Genomic DNA, 19,912 nt, shown 5'->3' with positions numbered 1-19,912 from the left:
GCTACTGTGGACCCCATCCTTTACCTTGTTCTGGGGGTACCTGTATCACTCTCCTTCTCACGATGATGCTTCTGTTTCTTCGTCAAGATTAAAGACTATTTATGGACTCTTTATTTTGGAAGATAAACTAGCTTAATACAAACTGTATCCATTGTCTAATTTTAATTATACTTCTATTTGTGTTCCTTTATGAACTGAAATGTATTTAAACCTCTCTTTTCTTCCTTCTGTGTTCTCTAACGTCCATCTAAATTTCTTTCCCCACAAACAGGAAGGTTTCATTCTGAAACACGTGTAACCCCTGAACTCATTTCTTTTCAAGGTTCGTTTCGCAAAACCAGTGTATCCAGGACAGACTCTACAAACTGAGATGTGGAAGGAAGGAAACAGAATCCATTTCCAAACCAAGGTATGAGTCATGCTGTTAGAGGTTCCTTGTTTTGTTACCAGCTTCCCCACCCCCTGGAACCTCGGTCTGTGCTCTAGCAGTCTTTCCATGAGTGCTGTGGGTATGATGGAAAACCTAGAAGGGTTTTTTTTTTTTAATCAGTGGTAACTTTTAATTGAAAATAAGATGCCTATGTACCTTCTTTTCTATTTTGTTTTACTTTCTTACTACGTTGGTGCCTGTATGTAGGAGTGGCACAGCTATTTGGAAAACCCAACCAATGCTGTCTTTTTGGCTCAACCAGTCAATCAAACTGTTGTCAAAATATAATCTTCAGAATATTAAAGGCATGACTCTCACATGGATGTAGAATGAAAATACGACAGAACTCTGTTTAATTGCTTAATGAGGGAACTGGCAAGATGATAAAGCTGGTTCACAAGAGAATTAGAGCAACAGTGTTTGCCTGGTCCAACAGGAGCTGCTCTCAAATAATCTTGCTGAGTTAGAGGTATAACTAATTAATGTCCTACAGAAAAAGTAAAACCATACCCTTTGTCCTTTCTGGACAGAAATCATGTGCATCTTGATCATAACAAAATCCAGAAATTAATACCTTTTGTCACAGAGGTTGGGCCTAATTAAGAGCAGGTGACAAGACAAAAAATAAGTATGCCTCCCTATAAAGAGCTAGGTGATGTTTGGGTGAGGCTATTAGTGGTGTTCCAGTAAAATACTAAAAGGACAGGCAATCACCCCTTTTTTGGTAAGCTTTTTAAAGATAATTGTTGTTAACATGGTTGACCAGACTGGTACTTTTTTGGCCCATCATTCTGTACTTGTTAAAAATCAGATGATGTGTGTTGAGCAGTATAGACACCGCCATGAATAATAATAGTAGCTATTTAATACTCTGAGCAGGCTATACCATTATTTCTAATATGCCCAAGAACTCTCCATTCACTAAAAGAAAATCTAAATACTTGCTCACGATCACACAGAAAGTGGTCAAACTGGGAGACACACCCAGGTCTTCCTGGCTTGAAGCCCCAGTCTCAGAGCCCTTGCTCTTCTTACTGTATCGCAGTTTCTTTTGTCAAGAAATAACTTTGCAGAACTCAGCTCTCTGTGGCTGCCTTACTCCTCATGATTTCCTGCGGCTTGCAGTGTCCCCGTTCCTGCTTAATTTGTGTATACCCTTCATTGCCCGGGGCCTCCTGTCTTCTCGGCTTCCTTTCAAGCTCTCCCTTGCCCTCAGAGGCAGCCCCTTATGGCTCACTCCCCTTTTCCTACCCCCACAGACTCACAAATGGACTTTTTCTGAAATCCTCTTGTGGTTAATGTTTGTGCCACCTCTTCTGGAGCCTTCCTATTTTCTAATTATTTTGAGTAAGTTTTATTTTTTGAGTAAGGTAATGAAATCTATAAGCGGTAAGGTCCATGACCACATTACAGGTTTTTATTTTCCTAAGTTGCAGTAATGAACAGCATAGAAATAATCTCCATGGATACAGACTTAAAGGGCTGAGAAAGAATTTAATATCTAAATAGAATTCCTTCTTGCCATTTTGATAAATTCTAAGCATATCTTCCTATCATTTCTCTGTATTCACCTTTCCCTCCCAGTGATCAGAGGTATTCTTTTTTTTTTTTTCCAGCATAACAGTATTCATTGTTTTTGTACCACACCCAGTGCTCCATGCAGTCCGTGCCCTCTCTAATACCCACCACCTCGTTCCCCCAACCTCCCACCCCCCCCACCTCGTTCCCCCAACCTCCCACCCCCCCCACCTCTTCAAACCCTTCAGATTGTTTTTCAGAGTCCCTAGTCTCTCATTGTTCACCTCCCCTTCCGATTTCCCCAGAGGTATTCTTTCCTATTTTATATGGGAATCCTTCTTCTTTCCTTCCTTCCCTCCTTCCTTCATGTTGTATTTTAAGAAACATTTTAAACTAATGTTCCAAAATGACATGCTTGGCTTGGTTACAGGAAAGTAATTTACTAAAGTGTATTTTGTTCATAAATTGGCTCTTTCCATGCTTTGCACTGTATATAATTAGAGATAAAATGAACAAATTGTTTGAAAGATCTTTCTTCTGAAGTACGATGGCAAGTGGTCAAGGGAGAATGATCTCAGTTGTTAAAAATCCGTTTTTATAAATGGTTCCTTAATTTTTAGACCCAGTCCTGCCCATTGGTAGCAACACCATAATTTTATGAAAGAGGAGCCATTGGAATAATTTTAGATGAAGGATTAGGGATTCGAATTTGAGTTCCTTTCATGAGTGTTTTGATGAAAGTCTATTTAAGCATTTAGTTTATGCTGTGTACCCTTCCTATTTGAAATAAGAGCTAGAGTTATTGCTTAAAAAGGATCACTGTGGTCTGTTCCAGCAGATTTTATTCTCTCTGAATAGAACAAATGCACTTCCAGCATCACTGTGTCATGTGGGTACTATGCCATGCATTGTACTACTTATTAGAATTCAACACTCCTTGCCCTAGCTCCCCATGAGACACACTTAGGTTTAAAAAGTAATTTCCCCAAATACCAATGCCAAGGATCTGCCCCAGGCCATTTAAATTAGAATTTGGGAGATGGGACCTGGTCATAGGTATTTTTTAAAAGGGTGCCAGTGGATTCGACAGTTAGGGTTAATAACAGTTGTATTAAAACAGCAAACCTTTGTGTTTGTTCATCTTGACATTTAATTTATAAACATGATTTAATTTGGATTCTTATTTTCTTATGATGATGATGAAAAATTGCTGTTTTCTTTTAAATGACTGTATACAATTTTGCAATGATACTATGTTTTCGTTGGAATCATCAGAGTGAATTGGTTTTTTTCCCTCTTACATCTCTTTTAAGGTCCAAGAAACCGGAGACATCGTCATTTCAAATGCGTATGTGGATCTCTTGCCAAAATCTGATACTTCAGTGAAGACACCCTCTGAGGTGGGTTATAGAAACTGGTAGCCAAGTCATTTCCTGATTGATGAATTTCAGTTAAGATTACTTTTATTTTATTTTATTTATTTTTAAAGATTTTATTTATTTGACACAGAGGGAGAAACAGTGAGAGAGGGAACACAAGCAAGGGGGAGTGGGAGAGGGAGAAGCAGGCTTCCTTCTGAGTAGGGAGCCGGCTGCAGGGCTGGATCTCAGGACCCTGGGAGCATGGCCCGAGCCAAAGGCAGATGCTTAACAACTGAGCCATCCAGGTCTCTAAGATTACTTTTAGAATGTTTAGGCTGCTTTAGACAAGTAAGAGCTTTGAAAGATTTTTAATTCTTGAAGGACGTTAATCCAAAACTGCTTCAAGTAAAAGGAATATTTGACAGTTTAGGAATTTCTTTAACTTTTTTTTTAAGGAAGATACTGAGGTGCCTCTCAAGAGAAAATAATTGATTTTTCTAGTTTTAGAGTAACTGAATCAGTCGTTTAATGAGAAATCTTTTTTTTTTTTAATTTTTAAAGATTTTATTTATTTGTCAGAGAGAGAAAGAGTGTGCACAAGCAGGGTTAGGGGCAGAGGGAGAAGCAAGCTCCCCACTGAGCAAGGATCCCAAAGTGGGACTCTATCCCAGGACCCCGGGAGCATGATCTGAGCTGAAGGCAGATGCTTGACCAACTGAGCCACGCAGGCGTCCCGGTCGTTTAATGAGAAATCTTAAACTAACAATATTCTGGAGAAAAATAGAGGCAAAAGTTAAATATCCCTGTACCTTTGCTTGATTTAAAGATTTGTGTAAATCTGTGTATGCAAATATAAAAGCAATAGCTTGTATTATTTATTAAAACATTTCTGTTATCCTTTCTTAATAGAGGCTTTTAATACAAATGTTTATATTCTTGATCTTCAGAATAGTAGCCTTGTAATATTGAGGTTCTCAGACCCATGATCTTTAATTTTCTGTTGTAAGCTACATCATCACCTAAAGCCTGAATATTAAGATCCCTTTTAAGAAGAATCTAAGATCAAGGGACGCCCGGGTGGCTCAGTTGGTTAAGCAGCTGCCTTCGGCTCAGGTCATGATCCCAGCGTCCTGGAATCGAGTCCCACATCGGGCTCCTTGCTTGGCAGCGAGCCTGCTTCTCCCTCTGCCTCTGCCTGCCACTCTGTCTGCCTGTGCTCACTCTCGCTTCTCTCTCTATGACAAATAAATAAATAAAATCTTTAAAAAAAAAAAAAAAAAGAAGAAGAATCTAAGATCAAAAACTTCAGAAGTGTTAGAGCTACAAGGAGTTGCAGGCTGCCCTTAACTTAATCCCATTTTACAAAGAAAGAAATGAGATCACAGAGGTTGATTGATTTGTTTAGTATCTTCCTTCTCAAGTTAGTTAGGACACAGGTTGTCTAGCTCCTAGGGTACTTTTCAAATATTATTTCTGAATGCTGATGAAAGTAAAATCCTCTCACTAAGACTGAGGTCGTGGATGACATCAATAAACATAAGGGAAGAGTGAAAGGAGCCTGGTGTGAAAAAAATGAGTTTGCCTTATTTTAATGCAGATTTTTAAAAAATCACTTTATTGCACATACATATTTTGTAATCATTTTTTCCCCTTGAGTCATACACAATGCATGGCATAGTACCCACATGACACAGTGATGCTCGAAGTGCATAAATTTTTTCTTTTTGCTAGGGCAAGGAGCTCCAGAGTACTCTGGTCTTTGAGGAAATAGGTCGCCGCCTTAAGGATATCGGGCATGAGGTGGCGAAGAAGGTCAATGCCGTATTTGAGTGGCATATCACTAAAGGTGGACACACGGCAGCCAAGTGGAGTAAGTCCTGTCCCTGACTTTACACTGTTCTGAGGTTGCTCTTAGGAAACAGAGAGAAGGTATCCTTCTTATCAAAGCCTGTCTCTTTGAAGGTGGGTCAATCCTGCCTTCATGTGAAACACCAGGTTTCAGGGCACTCAGAAGACGGTGTATTTCGGGGATGTAAAAGAATCCATTAAAATGAAAATACTTCTTTTAAAGATTTCATTATAATACCTGAAATTCGTACTTAGAAACGTTCGTGGTAGCTCTGTGCGTCTTTAATTTTTAAACGTCCCTTTTACAGAAAGCAAATTCATCAGGTCAGATGACATAGTTTTAAGTCATTGTACTTTGATGCTCTCAAAATTGTTTTCTTTATCCCAAAACATTAATAATTTTGATTATCACCTTAATTTTCAGATTGCTACTTAAGACTGCCTTTTCAAGTGCCTTGGAAATCCATGTGTTTTACTCCCCACTACAACTAATGATCACTATAAATGCTTACTTAGAGCAGAAAATTAAAATACAATCTCTCAATTGACTGAAACTTTTTGAAATAGTCTTCTGTTTGTTACATATTCCTAGAAAAACATTTTGAGGTTTTGTTAAACTGATTCTGCATCAATGTTAACCACCTTTTTTCTAATTGACAATTGTGGTTTCTATTAAGCACTGTGTGTTGATGACCTGAAATTGGATAGTTAAAGGTATGAAGAAGAAAATAATGATCTAATTCCACTACCCACTGCTCACATTCTGATGTTTGTTCTTCTGGAGACACTATGCTTCTAGGAAGTTAACTCAAAAAATGGCGGGGGTGGTAAGGCAGAAACATTAATAGGTATTTAATCCCCCAATTTCAAAGCGTCTAATTTTTTTCTCAGGAATTTCATAGATTAATGCTATGTGCAAGTGTTATCATGTGCCTTTCTTTCTGCTTCTTTTTTTCTTTCTATCTTTCCATGATGGAAGTCAACTTTTTCCCTAGGGATGAATGTAGATGTTGAGGGACAAATATAAAGCACAGGCTTTTTGAAGTTCTTGGTTGAGGAGAGGAATGACATCTCTAAGAGTCAGAAGGTGCTGGAACTGTGTGTCTATCACAGGTGGCAACCAGGGCCCTGTAGGGATTGACACAGCGTACGTGTGATTCCCTCATGGCAAAGAGAGTGATCTCCAGTTTAGTGTTGGTAGCTAACTCAGATTTTCCCCCTTATCTTGGTGACACTTTCATTGGAGGCAGTGTTAGAAAATGTGCTTCCCTTTACAAGTGACCTTCAGTTAACTTAGAAGGGTTTTTCCTCACATTTCCACTGGAGAAATGGGAACATCAATATTCTGTTAATAACTACTTATTATTGATATGTCTGGTGGCTTTGGCTTGGCTTACATCTCTTCTGTACCGCCTTGGTTATTGAAGCTTATGGTCACATGGGGTCTGAAAGCTTTCTCTGAAAGGGTTCACTGTTCCCTTTGGTCATCTGCCTGTCAGTTACTTGGTTCTCACTGGTGTTATAACTGTTTTCACTTTGGGCTGTTGTTTTCTCCCAGGCTTTGTGTCACTGATGGCAGCAGTAGCAGCTGTCCAGGCCTCTGGTCTTATGGCATCTTAGAGAACAACTCTGTGTTGGCATCTTTACATCTTGTTTCTTTCTTTTTTTTTTTTTTTTTTAATAATTTTTTATTTTTTCAGCATAACAGTATTCATTATTTTTACATCTTGTTTCTTAATGACATGAAATTGATGATTGAGTGCTTTGATTTAGGGACTAGATAGCATTTTTTTTCATGAACAGTTTTAAAAATATTTTGTTCAACACTTCAGTACCAAATATTTGGCATTTTATGGATTTATTTGTTTATTTGAGAGAGAGAGAAAGCGTACGTGTGCAAGCTGGGGAAGGGGGAAGAGAGAGAAATCCTCAACCAGATTTCTTGCCAGGTGAGGAGCTAGAAGTGGGGCTTGATCCCAGAACCCTGAGATCATGACCTGAGCTGAAATCAAGAGTCAGGTGCTCAACCGACTGAGCCACCCAGGAGGCCGTAAATATTTTGTATTTTAAATTGCTCTTAGTTGTCTCAGCCTGGTTCATGTCTTGCCGGGCCAGAACTGGTTGCAGAGACTAGGCTGAAGCTCCTCAGCTCACTTTGGCTGGTCTCGGGTGGCCCTGAAGTTGCACAGGTGACTGTGCAAATCTCAGAACCAAGGACTTTTGGCTTAGTGGCCTAGGAGATGCGTTTTAACCACAGATCTTGGACTGCCCGTTTTCCCTTCTGTCCGCCACCATGCCATCCACACACCACCACCGCCAAATCTCTGGAGCAGCATGTGGTTTGAGGGTGGGGAGAGTAAGGAGAGTCTTTTTTTTTTTTTTTTAAATTAATTAATTTATTTTAGAATGGCAGGGAGGGGCAGAGGGTGACAGAGAGTCCCAAGCAGACTCCCTGCTGAGCATGGAGCCCCACATGGGGCGAGGTCCAATGATCCTGAGATCATGACCTGAGCCAAAGCCAAGAGCTCTGCGCTTAACCGACTGCACCATCCAGGTGCCCCAAGGAGTGTCTTTTACAACCAAATTAGTGTTGGTCTAGGGAGAATTAGGTGAGTTGTGGTGTCCATGCTGGGTCAGGGTTGGTTTGGGCTGCGGAGGAGGAGTCATAGCTGTGCCTTTGAGGTTTGCCCCTCCCCCCGAGGCCTGTCATGCCTGGTCACCCAGGAGCAGGAGGGTGAAGGCCAGTGTGGCCTCTGCCTCATTGGGCTGAGATGACTGGAGACAGGCTGGAGAGCCTGTCCTTTCCTTTCTCGCAGGCTATGAGCACACAGCAGAGAGGTGCAGGCCCTGGGTCTGCCTAAGAAGAAGCCAGAAGCAGCATCTTGGTGAGGAACTTAGGGGGAGGGAGCCATATCTTGGAGTGGTTACTGCACCTTCTTATTCTACCTCTGGAGACAGTGTTTTGTTTACCAAGTATAAAACATTATGGTCCACACATAGTGCTTCTTTATATAGATAGAAATTAAGATAGAAGCATAATTTCCTTATTTCATTATTAAAATTATAGTATTATATGATGTATAATATATAATTACTACATAATTATAAAATAATATTATTATAATATGTAACAATATAATAATATCAAGGACAAATGATCTTGTTATGTCTTTTTTTTATTACTCTAAAATGTAATTCAAAGCCTTGGTATGTTTGAACACCTTTTTCAAAGATGCTATGACTTTCAGGTATTTTACCCTTTTGAATAAAGGTTATCCTGGGCGCCTGGGTGTCTCAGCTGGTTAACCATCTGCTTTCTGCTTGGGTCATGATCTCAGGGTCCTGGGATCCAGTAGGGTGTTGGGCTGCTTGCTCAGCTTCTCCCTTTGCCTCTCCCCCTGATTGTGCTCTCTCTCTGTGGAATAAATAGATAAAATCTTTAAAAAAAGAAAAAGAATAAAGGTTATCCTTTGGGTTTTTACTTTCCTAGGGATTTTTTGATTAGGTTGCAAAGGTGCAGATGGACATCAGCTAGAGAAATAAATCCCTGAATTTCCTTTGAACAGTTTGTTGCTTGTCACGGTTATCTTACTGTGTTATGATCATTTATAATAATACGTCTTCTCCCATTTGACCTTGGGTTTCAGTCTGAGAAAGAGCTGCAGATTAATTTTTTTATTGCTTTCTTCTAGTATAGTCTACAACACAGTAACCTCTTTCCATGTATTTTGAATAAGTGCTAAAAGCCATGTAGAATGTGTCACCTTAGATGGGATCATATGCCACCTTTTTTTTTTTTTTTTAAAAAAGGGCTGAAATTAGTGCCTTTCCCTCTTTTAAAACATTAATGTGTTGTGTGGATATTGTCTATTTAATATGAGTGAAACATTCAGGAACAGTGTGATACCACTAAAACCTTTTATAAGTATACAGTGTAGCTTGTAAATATTTATTACTATTAATTTCTAAAGCCAGCGAAAAGTTGTTCTGATAAACTGTCTGGATCCCATTCTGTTCTGAGCAACAGTTAAAATTCAGAGGAAATGAAAGATGACGAGAAGGCATAAAAAAGGTAAAGAATCAGAGGCTTTATGTAGCCTGCTCCTGAAAATTTAAATACATCTGCTTCCTTCAGCAACTCCAGAAACCAAAAAGTCTAAACATGGAAAGGTGGGTTTTTTTTTTTTTTGTTTTTTTTTTTTCCCAACTCACTGATGGCAAAGCCTGGCTGGAACTTCAGTTGTGTAAACAACTGTCTTATCTCTCACCCCCGGAAGGAGTTGAGTACAGAAATCCTGTATTTGTTTATAGAGTGTTGCATCATCGGAGCTTTTCCTTACTATGTAAAACACGTTTTATGCACCATCTTTCCTTCCTGAAATCTGAAAAATTCTGAATTCTAAAACACATCTGGCCTGAAGGAATCCAAATAAGGAATCCAAACCTATTCATATGTATAAATAATTCTGAACAGAATAGATAAGAGACATGGAAAAGGTGCTGTCGGCTTTCATAGAACGGGAGGATTGGATCATTCGAGTAATAATTGAGCGTTTATATTTACTATGTGCTAAGTTCTTTGTTAGGTTGCAGATTACAGATATGAAAAGATAGGCTTTTTCTTTTTTTTTTTGTCTGCGGGAATAACTCTTAGAGGAAGCGTGTGCAGGAAAGTTTGAATATAGAGGTTGAAGAAACAAGGTTTGTTGCATTGCTGATGAAACGGAAGGAAGAGCCTTTGGGGCGGGGGTTGTTGACTCCATTGCCAGATGTGTGAAACATGGGCGAGGAGATGGGTTCAGGGAGCAGGGGATAAGCCCGGTGCTCGTGCTTACCCGTAGCTGACTGAGATCTGGACTAGGCGGTAGGAACGGTGGGCCTGGAATGTGGGAGAGACTTGGAAACCAGGCTCAAGGAAATGGTGGTTGGAACTCAGGGTGTTAGCTTTGCTGCTGTGCTCTGTGGTCTGCAGGAAGAAAATGGAGGGAAATCCCTATTGATCCTGCACTAGTATCTGTTCTCAGCTCATGGCTCCAGCATTTCCATTTGTCTCTAAATAAAGTGAGCATCTTAGAATGTGGCCCGCGGATCGTAAATATGCAATTTCTTGTAACTTTAGTCCAAGTAAGAATCTGTTTGTTGTTCAATTGTATCCAAGGGCTGTAAAGTAGCTGTAAGAACAGTAACTTTTGATGGAGACAGATTGATTTTCATGTAGTAATGACACAGTGCTGCTGAGTAAAAATATGTTTCATTTTCCTTAAGATGATAGGTTTAAGCTGGTTGGCATTGAACGATTTGGTGGTTTTTTCCCCTCATGGAAACTGAGTTTCTTTTCATGTATTTGTAGTCTTTTCCATTATAGGAACACAATTGGAATTGGCAAGGTGTAGACATACAATTCAGTATTGCTTGACTGTTGCTAGTTGAGTAATGAAGTTATTTGGGTTTAAAAAATACATACTGAAATTAATGGTGTAGAGCCAAGTCTACATGTTTGGACCAGACCCAGGCATCCATTATGCATTATGTGACAATATTGGATGAAGATGTTCTTTAAATGTTAGAGGTCATTTGTTTTGGATCTTGGAGATTGGCCGGAATGTGGGAGATTTAGCAACTGGCATTCTTTTAGGAGCAGAATACATTCATCCTGGAGGACTTGTTGGTCATTAGAACCTATTTTTAGCTCCTGGATTAGTGCTCATGGCCCTTCTAGCCATCAAACCAATTCACCTTTTAGTGTGTTTCAGCTGTGATAGAAATCAAATCTTAAGGATGCTGGTTCCACGTTTTGCATTGGGATCCAAAAGAGTCTCATGTGTTTGCAGAAAAGACTTGAAAGATGACCTTTGAAAGAAATATGGTATCCAGTCAGGAATGGGGACATGTGTGTTGAAGTGGCATCTGCTTCGGCTCCATTCCCTTAGCTGCGGAAGTGACTGCTTCCCCTGTCACAGCTTACCCCCTGACTGCATAAAACCATTATCAATATCAGGAAAGTAACACTGATACAGTATTATTTAATCAACAGACCTTACTATTTCACCAGTTGTCCCATTAATGTGCTTTACAGTCAAAGAATATTAATAGTAATAATAATAAAAATAATAATAGAAATGGAGAAAGAAAAAGAAAGAACTACCTGGGACCCAGTTTGGGATCAGATAATGCATTTCATTATTAGGTCTTGTTAGCTTGTTAATCTGGATGAGTTCCTCAGTCTGCCTTTTTATGGGGGTAGGGGGACCTATGAAGAGTAGAGCTCAAATATTTTATAGAATGCTGCACAGTTTGTATTAGATATTTCCTCATGATTATTAGATTGAGCTTGAGTTTTTGTCAGAAACGGCACCAAAGTGTCATGTCCTTCATGGTGTGATTTAAAAGATATATCTGTATTTGACTTAAGTTTTCCTTTTGTTGTTGTTACTGTTTTTTTTCTTAAGAGAAGTGCTTCTTCTTTGTGCTTTCCTAATCATCCATTAACAAATAGTTTCTAAGTATTCTCTATTCAAGGAAGTATAGGGGTTACAAACACAAAACATTCTTGTTCCATCAAAGAATTTGTCATCTTAAATGAAGGAGGCATCAATAAAAGTAACTGCTTTCTGCTGTGGTATCCCTTTGTGGTTTCTAAGGTACATATATCCCAAGAGTGTCCAAGATCCCTAAATTTCCAGATGCCCTGTTCTCATCTGACACCTCTCCTCCATTAAATGCTGTAAAGTACAACTGAAATTTTAATGGACTCTTTCAGAGCCTGAATGATTATATAAATACAGAGCTACTGTCATTCATAAAGCTTTTAAAATCATTTTTACCAGTAGGAGAAAATACATGCTCTCTGTTTCTTCATTTCAGTAAGATCAGCCATGACCTTCCCATTGGCTGTAAAGTCAAGGTGGTGGTGGGTGTTGAGGCTCCCACACGTGCCATGTTGTAGACCATGACCTGAGCTACTGTGGGATTGGCATTTCCACTCCTCTTCCCCGATTGCCTGTGTCCTTGATAAGAACTTTCCCTTTCCTAGCCCTGTTTCTGTCATCAGCCCTCGTTACCAGCTTTCCACAGAAGAGTTTTACTGCTTTGCAAGAGTCAGGGCTGGGAAGCCGCACGTAGAAGCAGGGGGAGCCAGAGGGCAGGTGGACGGCGACGAGCCCCCATCCGTCTGCTCAGAGAGTCACTCGCCCACATGAGCATTAAGATGTGTGCGGTCCCCCTTCATGCCTGAGCAGGTCTTGTGGACTTCAGACTTACTTGTGAAGAATTAAAATCATGAAGGTTGTCTGTTAAACGCCAGAGGTTTGCTTTTTAGAGTTTACAGGCTTTTCTTCCTTCCTTCCCTTTCCTTCTCCAGCCTTCCTGACTCCCTCCCTTTCTTTTTCTCTCTTCCTTTTCAACTCTACAAGCATTATGTGAAAACACGTGTGTACCAGGTAAGTGCCAATAAGAACAGAGCCTTTGCTCCGCGCACCTGACTCAGTACCTGGCGTATGGTCGGACACCCCGGGTAGAAACTCAGCAGTGAAGTGAGTGAATGAAGCGTACACAGCAAAAAGTTCCCCTTCTCCTTCCTCATGTAACCATTACCGTCAGGTTACTACTGTTTTACCTTAGTTGGCAAAATCCTCTTCTCTCAGAGAGTTGGCGTGATTTAATTTTCTCTCTGGAGCAAGTCTCAGTTAAGCAGCATGTAGTTAAGCACTGTGGGGTTTCCTCACAACTGTGCCGCTTCTCTGTGACCCTCACCTGGGAGTTCTCTCCACACTCTCAGGGGCAGCGATGCGATGATAGCTCCTTCGCTGTAGCAAGAGAAAGCGCCTTCCGGAGACTGATACCAGAGGACTGGATGACTGGTGTCCATCACATGGGAGACAGAACTTCCTAACATATAGCTTGGGCATCTAGCTCTCTAAGAGAGAACCTTGAAAGTGATTGTCCATCGCTTTCGCAGTTACTCAGCCTGTTTCTGGGACACTGAACACTTCTGTCAGAAACAATTAAGGGAAAAGAAACTAATTTTAATGTTTGTTTGCAACAATGAGGGTGAGGGCAATAAATATTTTATAAATCGTTAAGTGCAACAAACTGTTAGAACATTCTTATGAATCCGTTTTGAGTGTCTTGCTATCCATGACAGAACGTTTGATGAAGGCAGGTATTTGAGAGGTGACTAGAGTGTGTGTGTTCCCTTCCTTCAACCCAGCCAATATGCACCTGTTTTAAAATTCAGTTTTCTGGGGTGCCTGGGTGGTCAGCTCAGTCAGTTGAGTGTCTGACTCTTGATTTCGGCTAAGTCATGATCTCAGGGTGGTGAGATTGAACCTTGTGGAGCGTTGAGTTTTCTCTCTTCCTCACCCACTTTCCTTCAGCCCCGCCCCCTGCTTGCATGCTCTCTCTCAAAATAAATTAATTAAATAAAACGAAATTGAGCTTTCTTCCTTTGTTGACTAGAGTGTCTATATTTGAATCTAAAGGCCTTAACCACTTAACTTCCTTATGTTATTCTACGTTAATTAACATTTAAAATGTCTCTGTTGTATAAACTTCTTCACTGAGGTGAAACTATTGGTCTATTTTTTAAGGATTTTATTTTTAAGTAATTTCTGCATTCAACATGGGGCTTGAATTCACTACCCTGAGATCAAGAGTCAAACGCTCTTCCAACTGAGCCAGCCAGGTGCCCTTGATTTGACTGTTTTGAACAACTTCTTTATAAAAAGGCCATCTTGAAAAATAAAGGATTTTCTAAATTTTTCTAAATGACATATAATGTATAATGTAGAAAGCACCACATGAACTTGGAAACTGTAAAAATGTTCACATTTTGGTTGGTTTATTTTACTCTCATGTTGTGCAGAAAAAAATAGACGTTGCTCTCTTCTTACTTTTGACAGCTATTGACCTCAAAGGCGGTTCTGGAAAAGTGTACCAAGGCCCGGCCAAAGGCTCAGCTGACGCAACCTTCACCCTTTCCGATGAAGATTTCATGGAAGTCGTCCTGGGCAAGCTGGACCCCCAGAAGGTAATGTCCCAACATGCCCAGTTGTCATCGTTGCATCCTGTTGGACCATTGCAGTTTTTAGCTGGCTCCCAGATGCTGACCTAGAAGACAAGTTCCTTGTTGCTATGAAGGAGACTCAGGGGGTCTCAATATTGGGGTTGACAGATGATATGTATTAGTAGAGTTCCACATAATGCCCTTTAAAACGGAGTTTCTTCTTCAGCATGGAGTAAGACCATATAAAACTCACACCTACACCTTTAAATATATTCTGTCATTAGTTTAAAGGTGAAAAACCATATTATTAGTAGATATTTCCTAAAATTTGAAATTCATTCCTGATGTAGAAGATTAAGAACTTGTCTTAAGGGGAGATGGAGAGGAGAAGGGAGTTGAGGGAAATTGGAAGGGGAGGTGAACCATGAGAGACTATGGACTCTGAAAAATGATCTGAGAATTTTGAAGGGGTGGGGGGTGGGAGGTTGGGGGCACCAGGTGGTGGGTATTGTAGAGGGCACGGATTGCATGGAGCACTGGGTGTGGTGCAAAAATAATGAATATTGTTATGCTGAAAAAATAAAAAAATTAAAAAAAAAAAAAACAAAAACTTGTCTTAACAATCATCACTGAAAACTGGAAATAGAAGGATAGACCAGTAAGAGCCAGTGTCCTACTTAAGTGCAGACACTTAGAGGCTTTTCTGTGAAAAATAATGATGAAGACAGGAGCACCCTCTGACCATTTTTAGTGAATATTGTTCTGAAGTGTTTGGCCAGTCCATAAACACACAAAATTAAAGAAACTGATGTAATAATTAGAATGTTACTTTGATCAAATTCTCATTATGTAGCTAGAAATCCTGAGAGAATCAACTACTGATTCTTAGAATGAAGGACTTTGAGCCAGTGCTCCATAATTAATAAAAAATCGCTTTCACACAGCAGCAAACCCAACTAGAAGGTATCACTGAAAAAGAAGTTATTTATAATCCCAACCCAAACTATGGAATACCAGTGACTTCCCTAACAAGGAAAGCTTGTTTGAAGACAGCTGTGCAACATTTACAGGGAACAGAGCCACTGAATACATGAGAAAGTATAGTTTTCCTGGAGAAAAGGACTAATTTAAAGAGAACTGTCAAGTAATAGAGTAGCATCTTTGACATCAGGTGGTTCTGAGTTTGGATCTAAGTTCTGTCACTTCCTCTCTCAATCTCGATTTCCTCATTGGTAAAGTTAATACAATAATTTTAATGATCCCAAAGGCCAGTTATAATTTAGTCTGATAATATATATGAAGAGCTCAGTACAGTGCTTGGTGACTCGTGGCCTTAGTTGATTCCTTCTCAGAAAAGCATTCAGCACTTAATCTGATTCGGGTGCTTGGCATGGCAGAACAAGACGGTGCCCCTACTGTCTGAGCTTAGTTCTAGAGGGGAGTGGGAAGGAAATCTGATTGCAGGCATGAAGAAGAATTGGGCAGAGCAATGGGTTAAAGCCCTGGTTGGCACCCTTTTTCCATGAAGGGTCGCGTAGTAAACATTCTCAGCTGTGTGGCCTGATGGTCTCTGTTGCATGTGCGCAGTCTGGCCATTGTAGAGTCAAAGCAGCCGCAGATAATTGGGAGATAGAGGAGTGGGGCTGTGTGCTTGCACAGCTGCGTTCACAGAAACAGGCAACAGACCAGTTTGGCCCATGGGCAGCGGCTTGCCAGCCCTGGGTCAGAGTGTGACGGGCTAGAGGAAGGGTTTCAGACGGGCTTGTCCTCAGAGGCCTGAGAGAACGCTGACCACTGTGAGGGATGAGCCATGAGGCCAAGGAGACCGCATGTGGAGGCAGGAGGATCCGGGCTTACCGGAGCACTGGAACAGCGAGGAGGCCCCGTGAACAGTGGGGGCCGAGCAGGACGTGATAGAAATTCTTGCCGGTGTTTCTGGCCTCAGCCAGTACTGCTTGTCTCCCCTCTTAGAATGCTGTTTTCATTCCTGTTGCTTGCGGTTTCTTGTCAGCTTTTACTCCTTTGGTGTCGGTGCCTTTGCCTTTTCTGGAATTTGTCCCCCAGCTTTTTCCATAGCTGGCTTTAGTTCATCCAAAGTAGTTCCTTTTTATTATAGTCTTTGAGAGCATCTTGTTTTCTCTTTCATAGCATTGATAGCAGGTCTTAATTACTTGTTTACATTTTATTTTTTGACTCCCCTACTATAGTGTTAGCTTCATGGGAACAGAGGGCAATAGCTATTTCCTGCCTAGGATATTACCTAGTATACTGTGGACACTCAGTAATACTGGAGTAGATTAAGGCAAGGGTAAAAATAAGGAACAGAAGCTCAACAGCAACAATCTAGGCCATGTAGAAATTGGAAACTTCAGCATGTCAGACTCCATAAGATATTCCCATAAGCCTGGGAGAACTAATAAAGGGAACGATGAATCATGGTCTAGTGGTATTGATAACCTTTGCAAAATTCTGGAAAGCACTAAATACAAAAAAGGGGGCAAAAGATATGAACCAGTATTAGTGAAGAAGTAGAAATGACTCACTTGCCTTAGAAAAACTACTAATTTTTCCCAGTATCCACAAAATGCAAATTAAAGGATGTCATCTTGCCTCATATTTTCAAAGATTATGTTAAAGTTTGTGTAAGAGCATTCACGTGTAGTTTGAGGGAATATACATTTGGAAGAGTCTTTCTGGAAAGCACTGTGGAAGAGGTTCCGACTTTCTTCCTTCATGGCAACTTACGGTCTCCATATTTTTTGCCTGGCACACCTAGGCCAAAAGAAAAACCCAGTGGTCCAGTTGGTTAAGTAGTTGGGTCCAAACAAAAGTTGTGTGTGACCGCTGTCACCATATTTGCCTCGAAAATTTTAAGCATTCCTTCCTGTGCCTGTGAGTTTGCTGCAGAGCCACGGTGTGGTTTGGAAGCTGGTGATAGAGAAGCATGGTTAGGAAGCTTACTTAAGAAATGTCATGATTCGGAGGCGCCAGGGTGGCTCAGTGGGGTAAGCATCTGCCTTCAGCTGAGGTCGTGATCCCAGGGTCCTGGGATCGAGCCCTGTGTTGGGTTCCCTGCTCAGCGGGGAGCCTGCTTCTTCCTCTCCCTCTGCCTGCCATTCCCCCTGCTTGTGCTTTCTCTCTCTGTCAAATAAGTAAATAAAATCTTTAAGGAAAAAAAAAAGGTCATGATTCAGCAGTTTCTTGTTAGGAATCTGTCCTGAGGAAATAGGTATACAGATCTGTGTACATAGCCTTGGCACTCTGTGACAACCGTCGCATGCCGGTTTCGGTGGACTTAGTTCAAGGAGTGAGGTGGTCTTATCCAAGGTCGCACGTCCCTCTGGGAGCTGGAAGCGAGCAGGCAGGCGTCCATACTGGCCCCCTGCAGGGTTGTGAGAGTAGTGTCCATAACTGTGCAGCGAAAGCAGTCTTAGTTTTGAAATTGCAGTCTCCCGTTCAAACACGGAGCACTTGATCCCGACTGAATGAGTTCTCGTTGATTTTTGCCGAGCTCAGAAGTTTAAAAGGCTTTTGCTTCTCCTCCGATTGATGAGGATTTGCTTCTAAGATTAAGTTGCCGCTGGTTGCTAAGCGGGAGGCAGTGTCGAGTGTGCGCAGCCTGGCCCCCCCTTCCTGCTCGGTTGGGGAAGCTCTGGGACCTGAAGATGGCCCTGCTGTCCGCTGGCAGTAAATAGATGTTCAGTGTGCCCACTGTGGGCTCATGGCTGTGCTTCCCGAGTGACATCGTGTTTGTAGGGCTGCTTTGCAGCGGTTAGTAGTAGTTGTGGCTAAAAATCTGTGGGTTTCTTTTTCACTTCATGTTCCATGTACCGTTTTCTCGGCTATGTAAACTGTGATGGTTTTTTCTTTTGGGTTGGTGTGGGTTGTGTTTCTGTCGAGAGGGAAGTTGACACTGAGGGGGATCTTCAGCACCTTGCCTGAGTCTGCGTCGGGTGGGATCCAGAGGTGCTCCTAGAGCCAGTGGCATCAGGCCATTCAAGGCCTGGTGTGGTGACAACCGCAAGTTTAATGCAGCTCCTGCTGCCTGGGGCAGGCCAAGCTCGGCGCTTGCCACACTAATGCCCTCAGTGCAGCGGCAGGCCTGCCTTACTTAGGTCCTCTCGTCATGCCTCTTGGAGGTGAGGAGGCTGGAGCGCGGGAAGTGAAGGGGTTTGCCCCCTGCTCCCCTCGCTTGGAAGCAGCAGAGCCTGGCTCTTCACCCAGCCCTTCGGAGGCGCCAGCACAGGGTCGATGCCCGACTTTGTGAGGCAACCTTCTTCTGTCCGTACTCGGCTCTCTGTCTCATGGTGTCATAAATATTTTTAGCCTTAGGAACACAGCAAAGACTTTTATTCATACAGTCTCAAAATCACATTTAAGAACATACACTGGCCACCAAGGGTGGGTTGAAGCAGAAACTCACAAGTCTGTCGGTTCAGGTTATTCTGTGATTTTCCAAAAGATGCTTTCCCCCCCTTACATATCTAGAATATGGGTGCTCCCATAATCATTCAAGTGTTGTTGCTGGATAAAAGTTGCCTTTGTTTTCCAGAGTTGTTATCTCAGTTGTAGTCAGTGTGACCAATGATCTTTTTTAAAAAAGAAAGGAAATGTAACGTGGTTAAGTCTGGCGCTCTGTTTTTCCTCTCTCCTTTCCAGGCATTCTTCAGTGGCAGACTGAAGGCCAGAGGGAACATCATGCTGAGCCAGAAGCTTCAAACGATTCTTAAAGACTACGCCAAGCTCTGAAGGACACACCGCAGTGTGACTAAGACTAGAAAAATTACATACTCTCTTTGCCCAGATATGCAAACGTGATTAAGCAAAAGTGATCAAAACTAAGATACAGGGAAAGCTGCTTACCATTTTCAGGTTTTAGATAAGTTTGGAGATTTTAATTTTTTACTAATTTTTCACATTATTGTTCTTTTTACAAGAAACTGTAAGCCAGCACATAATACCTTTCTGTTCTCAGAGCTCTATCTTCATAATAAAAAAACTTTCGCCCAGGTCTTAGAATCATAATAGCATTTATAAGTGGAAAGGAAAATTAGATGAGGAAAGGCCACTTTGAAGTCTTTTACACTTTGTTTTGTTATTTTCTGATCTCTAACTTACCGATACCCCAGTTTTAGCATGAATTATCACACATACTCACTTGTTTTTCATAGTCTAACAGTGTCCTGCGTCAAAGCAGGAGAAGGGTCTTTATGTTCCCAAATAGTTTTCTTTCTACTCCACTCTGTTTTGCTGGAAATCCTTTATTTTCACACAATGCCTGTAAATACCAAACAGGGTTTTCTTGCTTAATCGGTAATTGGCGATCATAAAGCTGTGACTGACAGGTCCTGTCATGCTAATGTTCTCCCCACACTGTGGCTCAGGTGATGTGTGCTGACGAAATGCCCTTTTGACTGGTTGGCTGCAGAGGTGACCAGCAGGTGGGGTGCTGAAGTCAGGGAAGGTGTGAATGCCGCTCATAGAGCACAGCTGAGGGGGACACGTGTGTTGGGGGTGGCTGTTCCGGGCTCAGTTCCCTGGGAGACAGACTTCAAGATGGAGATCTGTGGGCAGGAGCTGTATTTGGAGGTGTTCTTGAGACTGACGCCTGGGGGGTAGTGGTAAACAAAGGAAGCACAGGGAGACATTTGGCTGTGGTGGGTGCATTTACCACAAGGCCTCAGCTGGTCCTTTGGGCATGGCCCTTCAGCATTTCCCTGAGCGAACTTGTCACTGGTGACTCTCCCTGCG

The 19,912-nt window shown here is 41.5% G+C and overlaps 1 protein-coding gene across 2 annotated transcripts in view; it reads left to right on the top strand.

The window, feature by feature from the left end:
• The window catches only part of HSD17B4 (hydroxysteroid 17-beta dehydrogenase 4), an 89,051-nt gene extending 69,878 nt beyond the window's left edge, over positions 1 to 19,173 (top strand). The window contains exons 20-25 of one of the 2 annotated variants that reach the window (XM_047729735.1): positions 323 to 409; positions 3,262 to 3,348; positions 5,041 to 5,179; positions 12,570 to 12,596; positions 14,058 to 14,185; positions 18,821 to 19,173. In XM_047729735.1, coding sequence (XP_047585691.1) covers positions 323 to 409; positions 3,262 to 3,348; positions 5,041 to 5,179; positions 12,570 to 12,596; positions 14,058 to 14,185; positions 18,821 to 18,910 — 558 coding nt within the window. In that variant the 3' untranslated portion in view covers positions 18,911 to 19,173. The remainder of the gene's footprint in view (positions 1 to 322; positions 410 to 3,261; positions 3,349 to 5,040; positions 5,180 to 12,569; positions 12,597 to 14,057; positions 14,186 to 18,820) is intronic. The other variant, XM_047729736.1, reaches the window with a different exon arrangement.
• The last annotated feature ends 739 nt before the right edge of the window (positions 19,174 to 19,912 follow it).

The sequence above is a fragment of the Lutra lutra genome, chromosome 5 (assembly GCF_902655055.1).
Source record: "Lutra lutra chromosome 5, mLutLut1.2, whole genome shotgun sequence".
NCBI lineage: Eukaryota > Metazoa > Chordata > Mammalia > Carnivora > Mustelidae > Lutra > Lutra lutra.
This window is presented reverse-complemented; position numbering and strand designations above follow the sequence as displayed.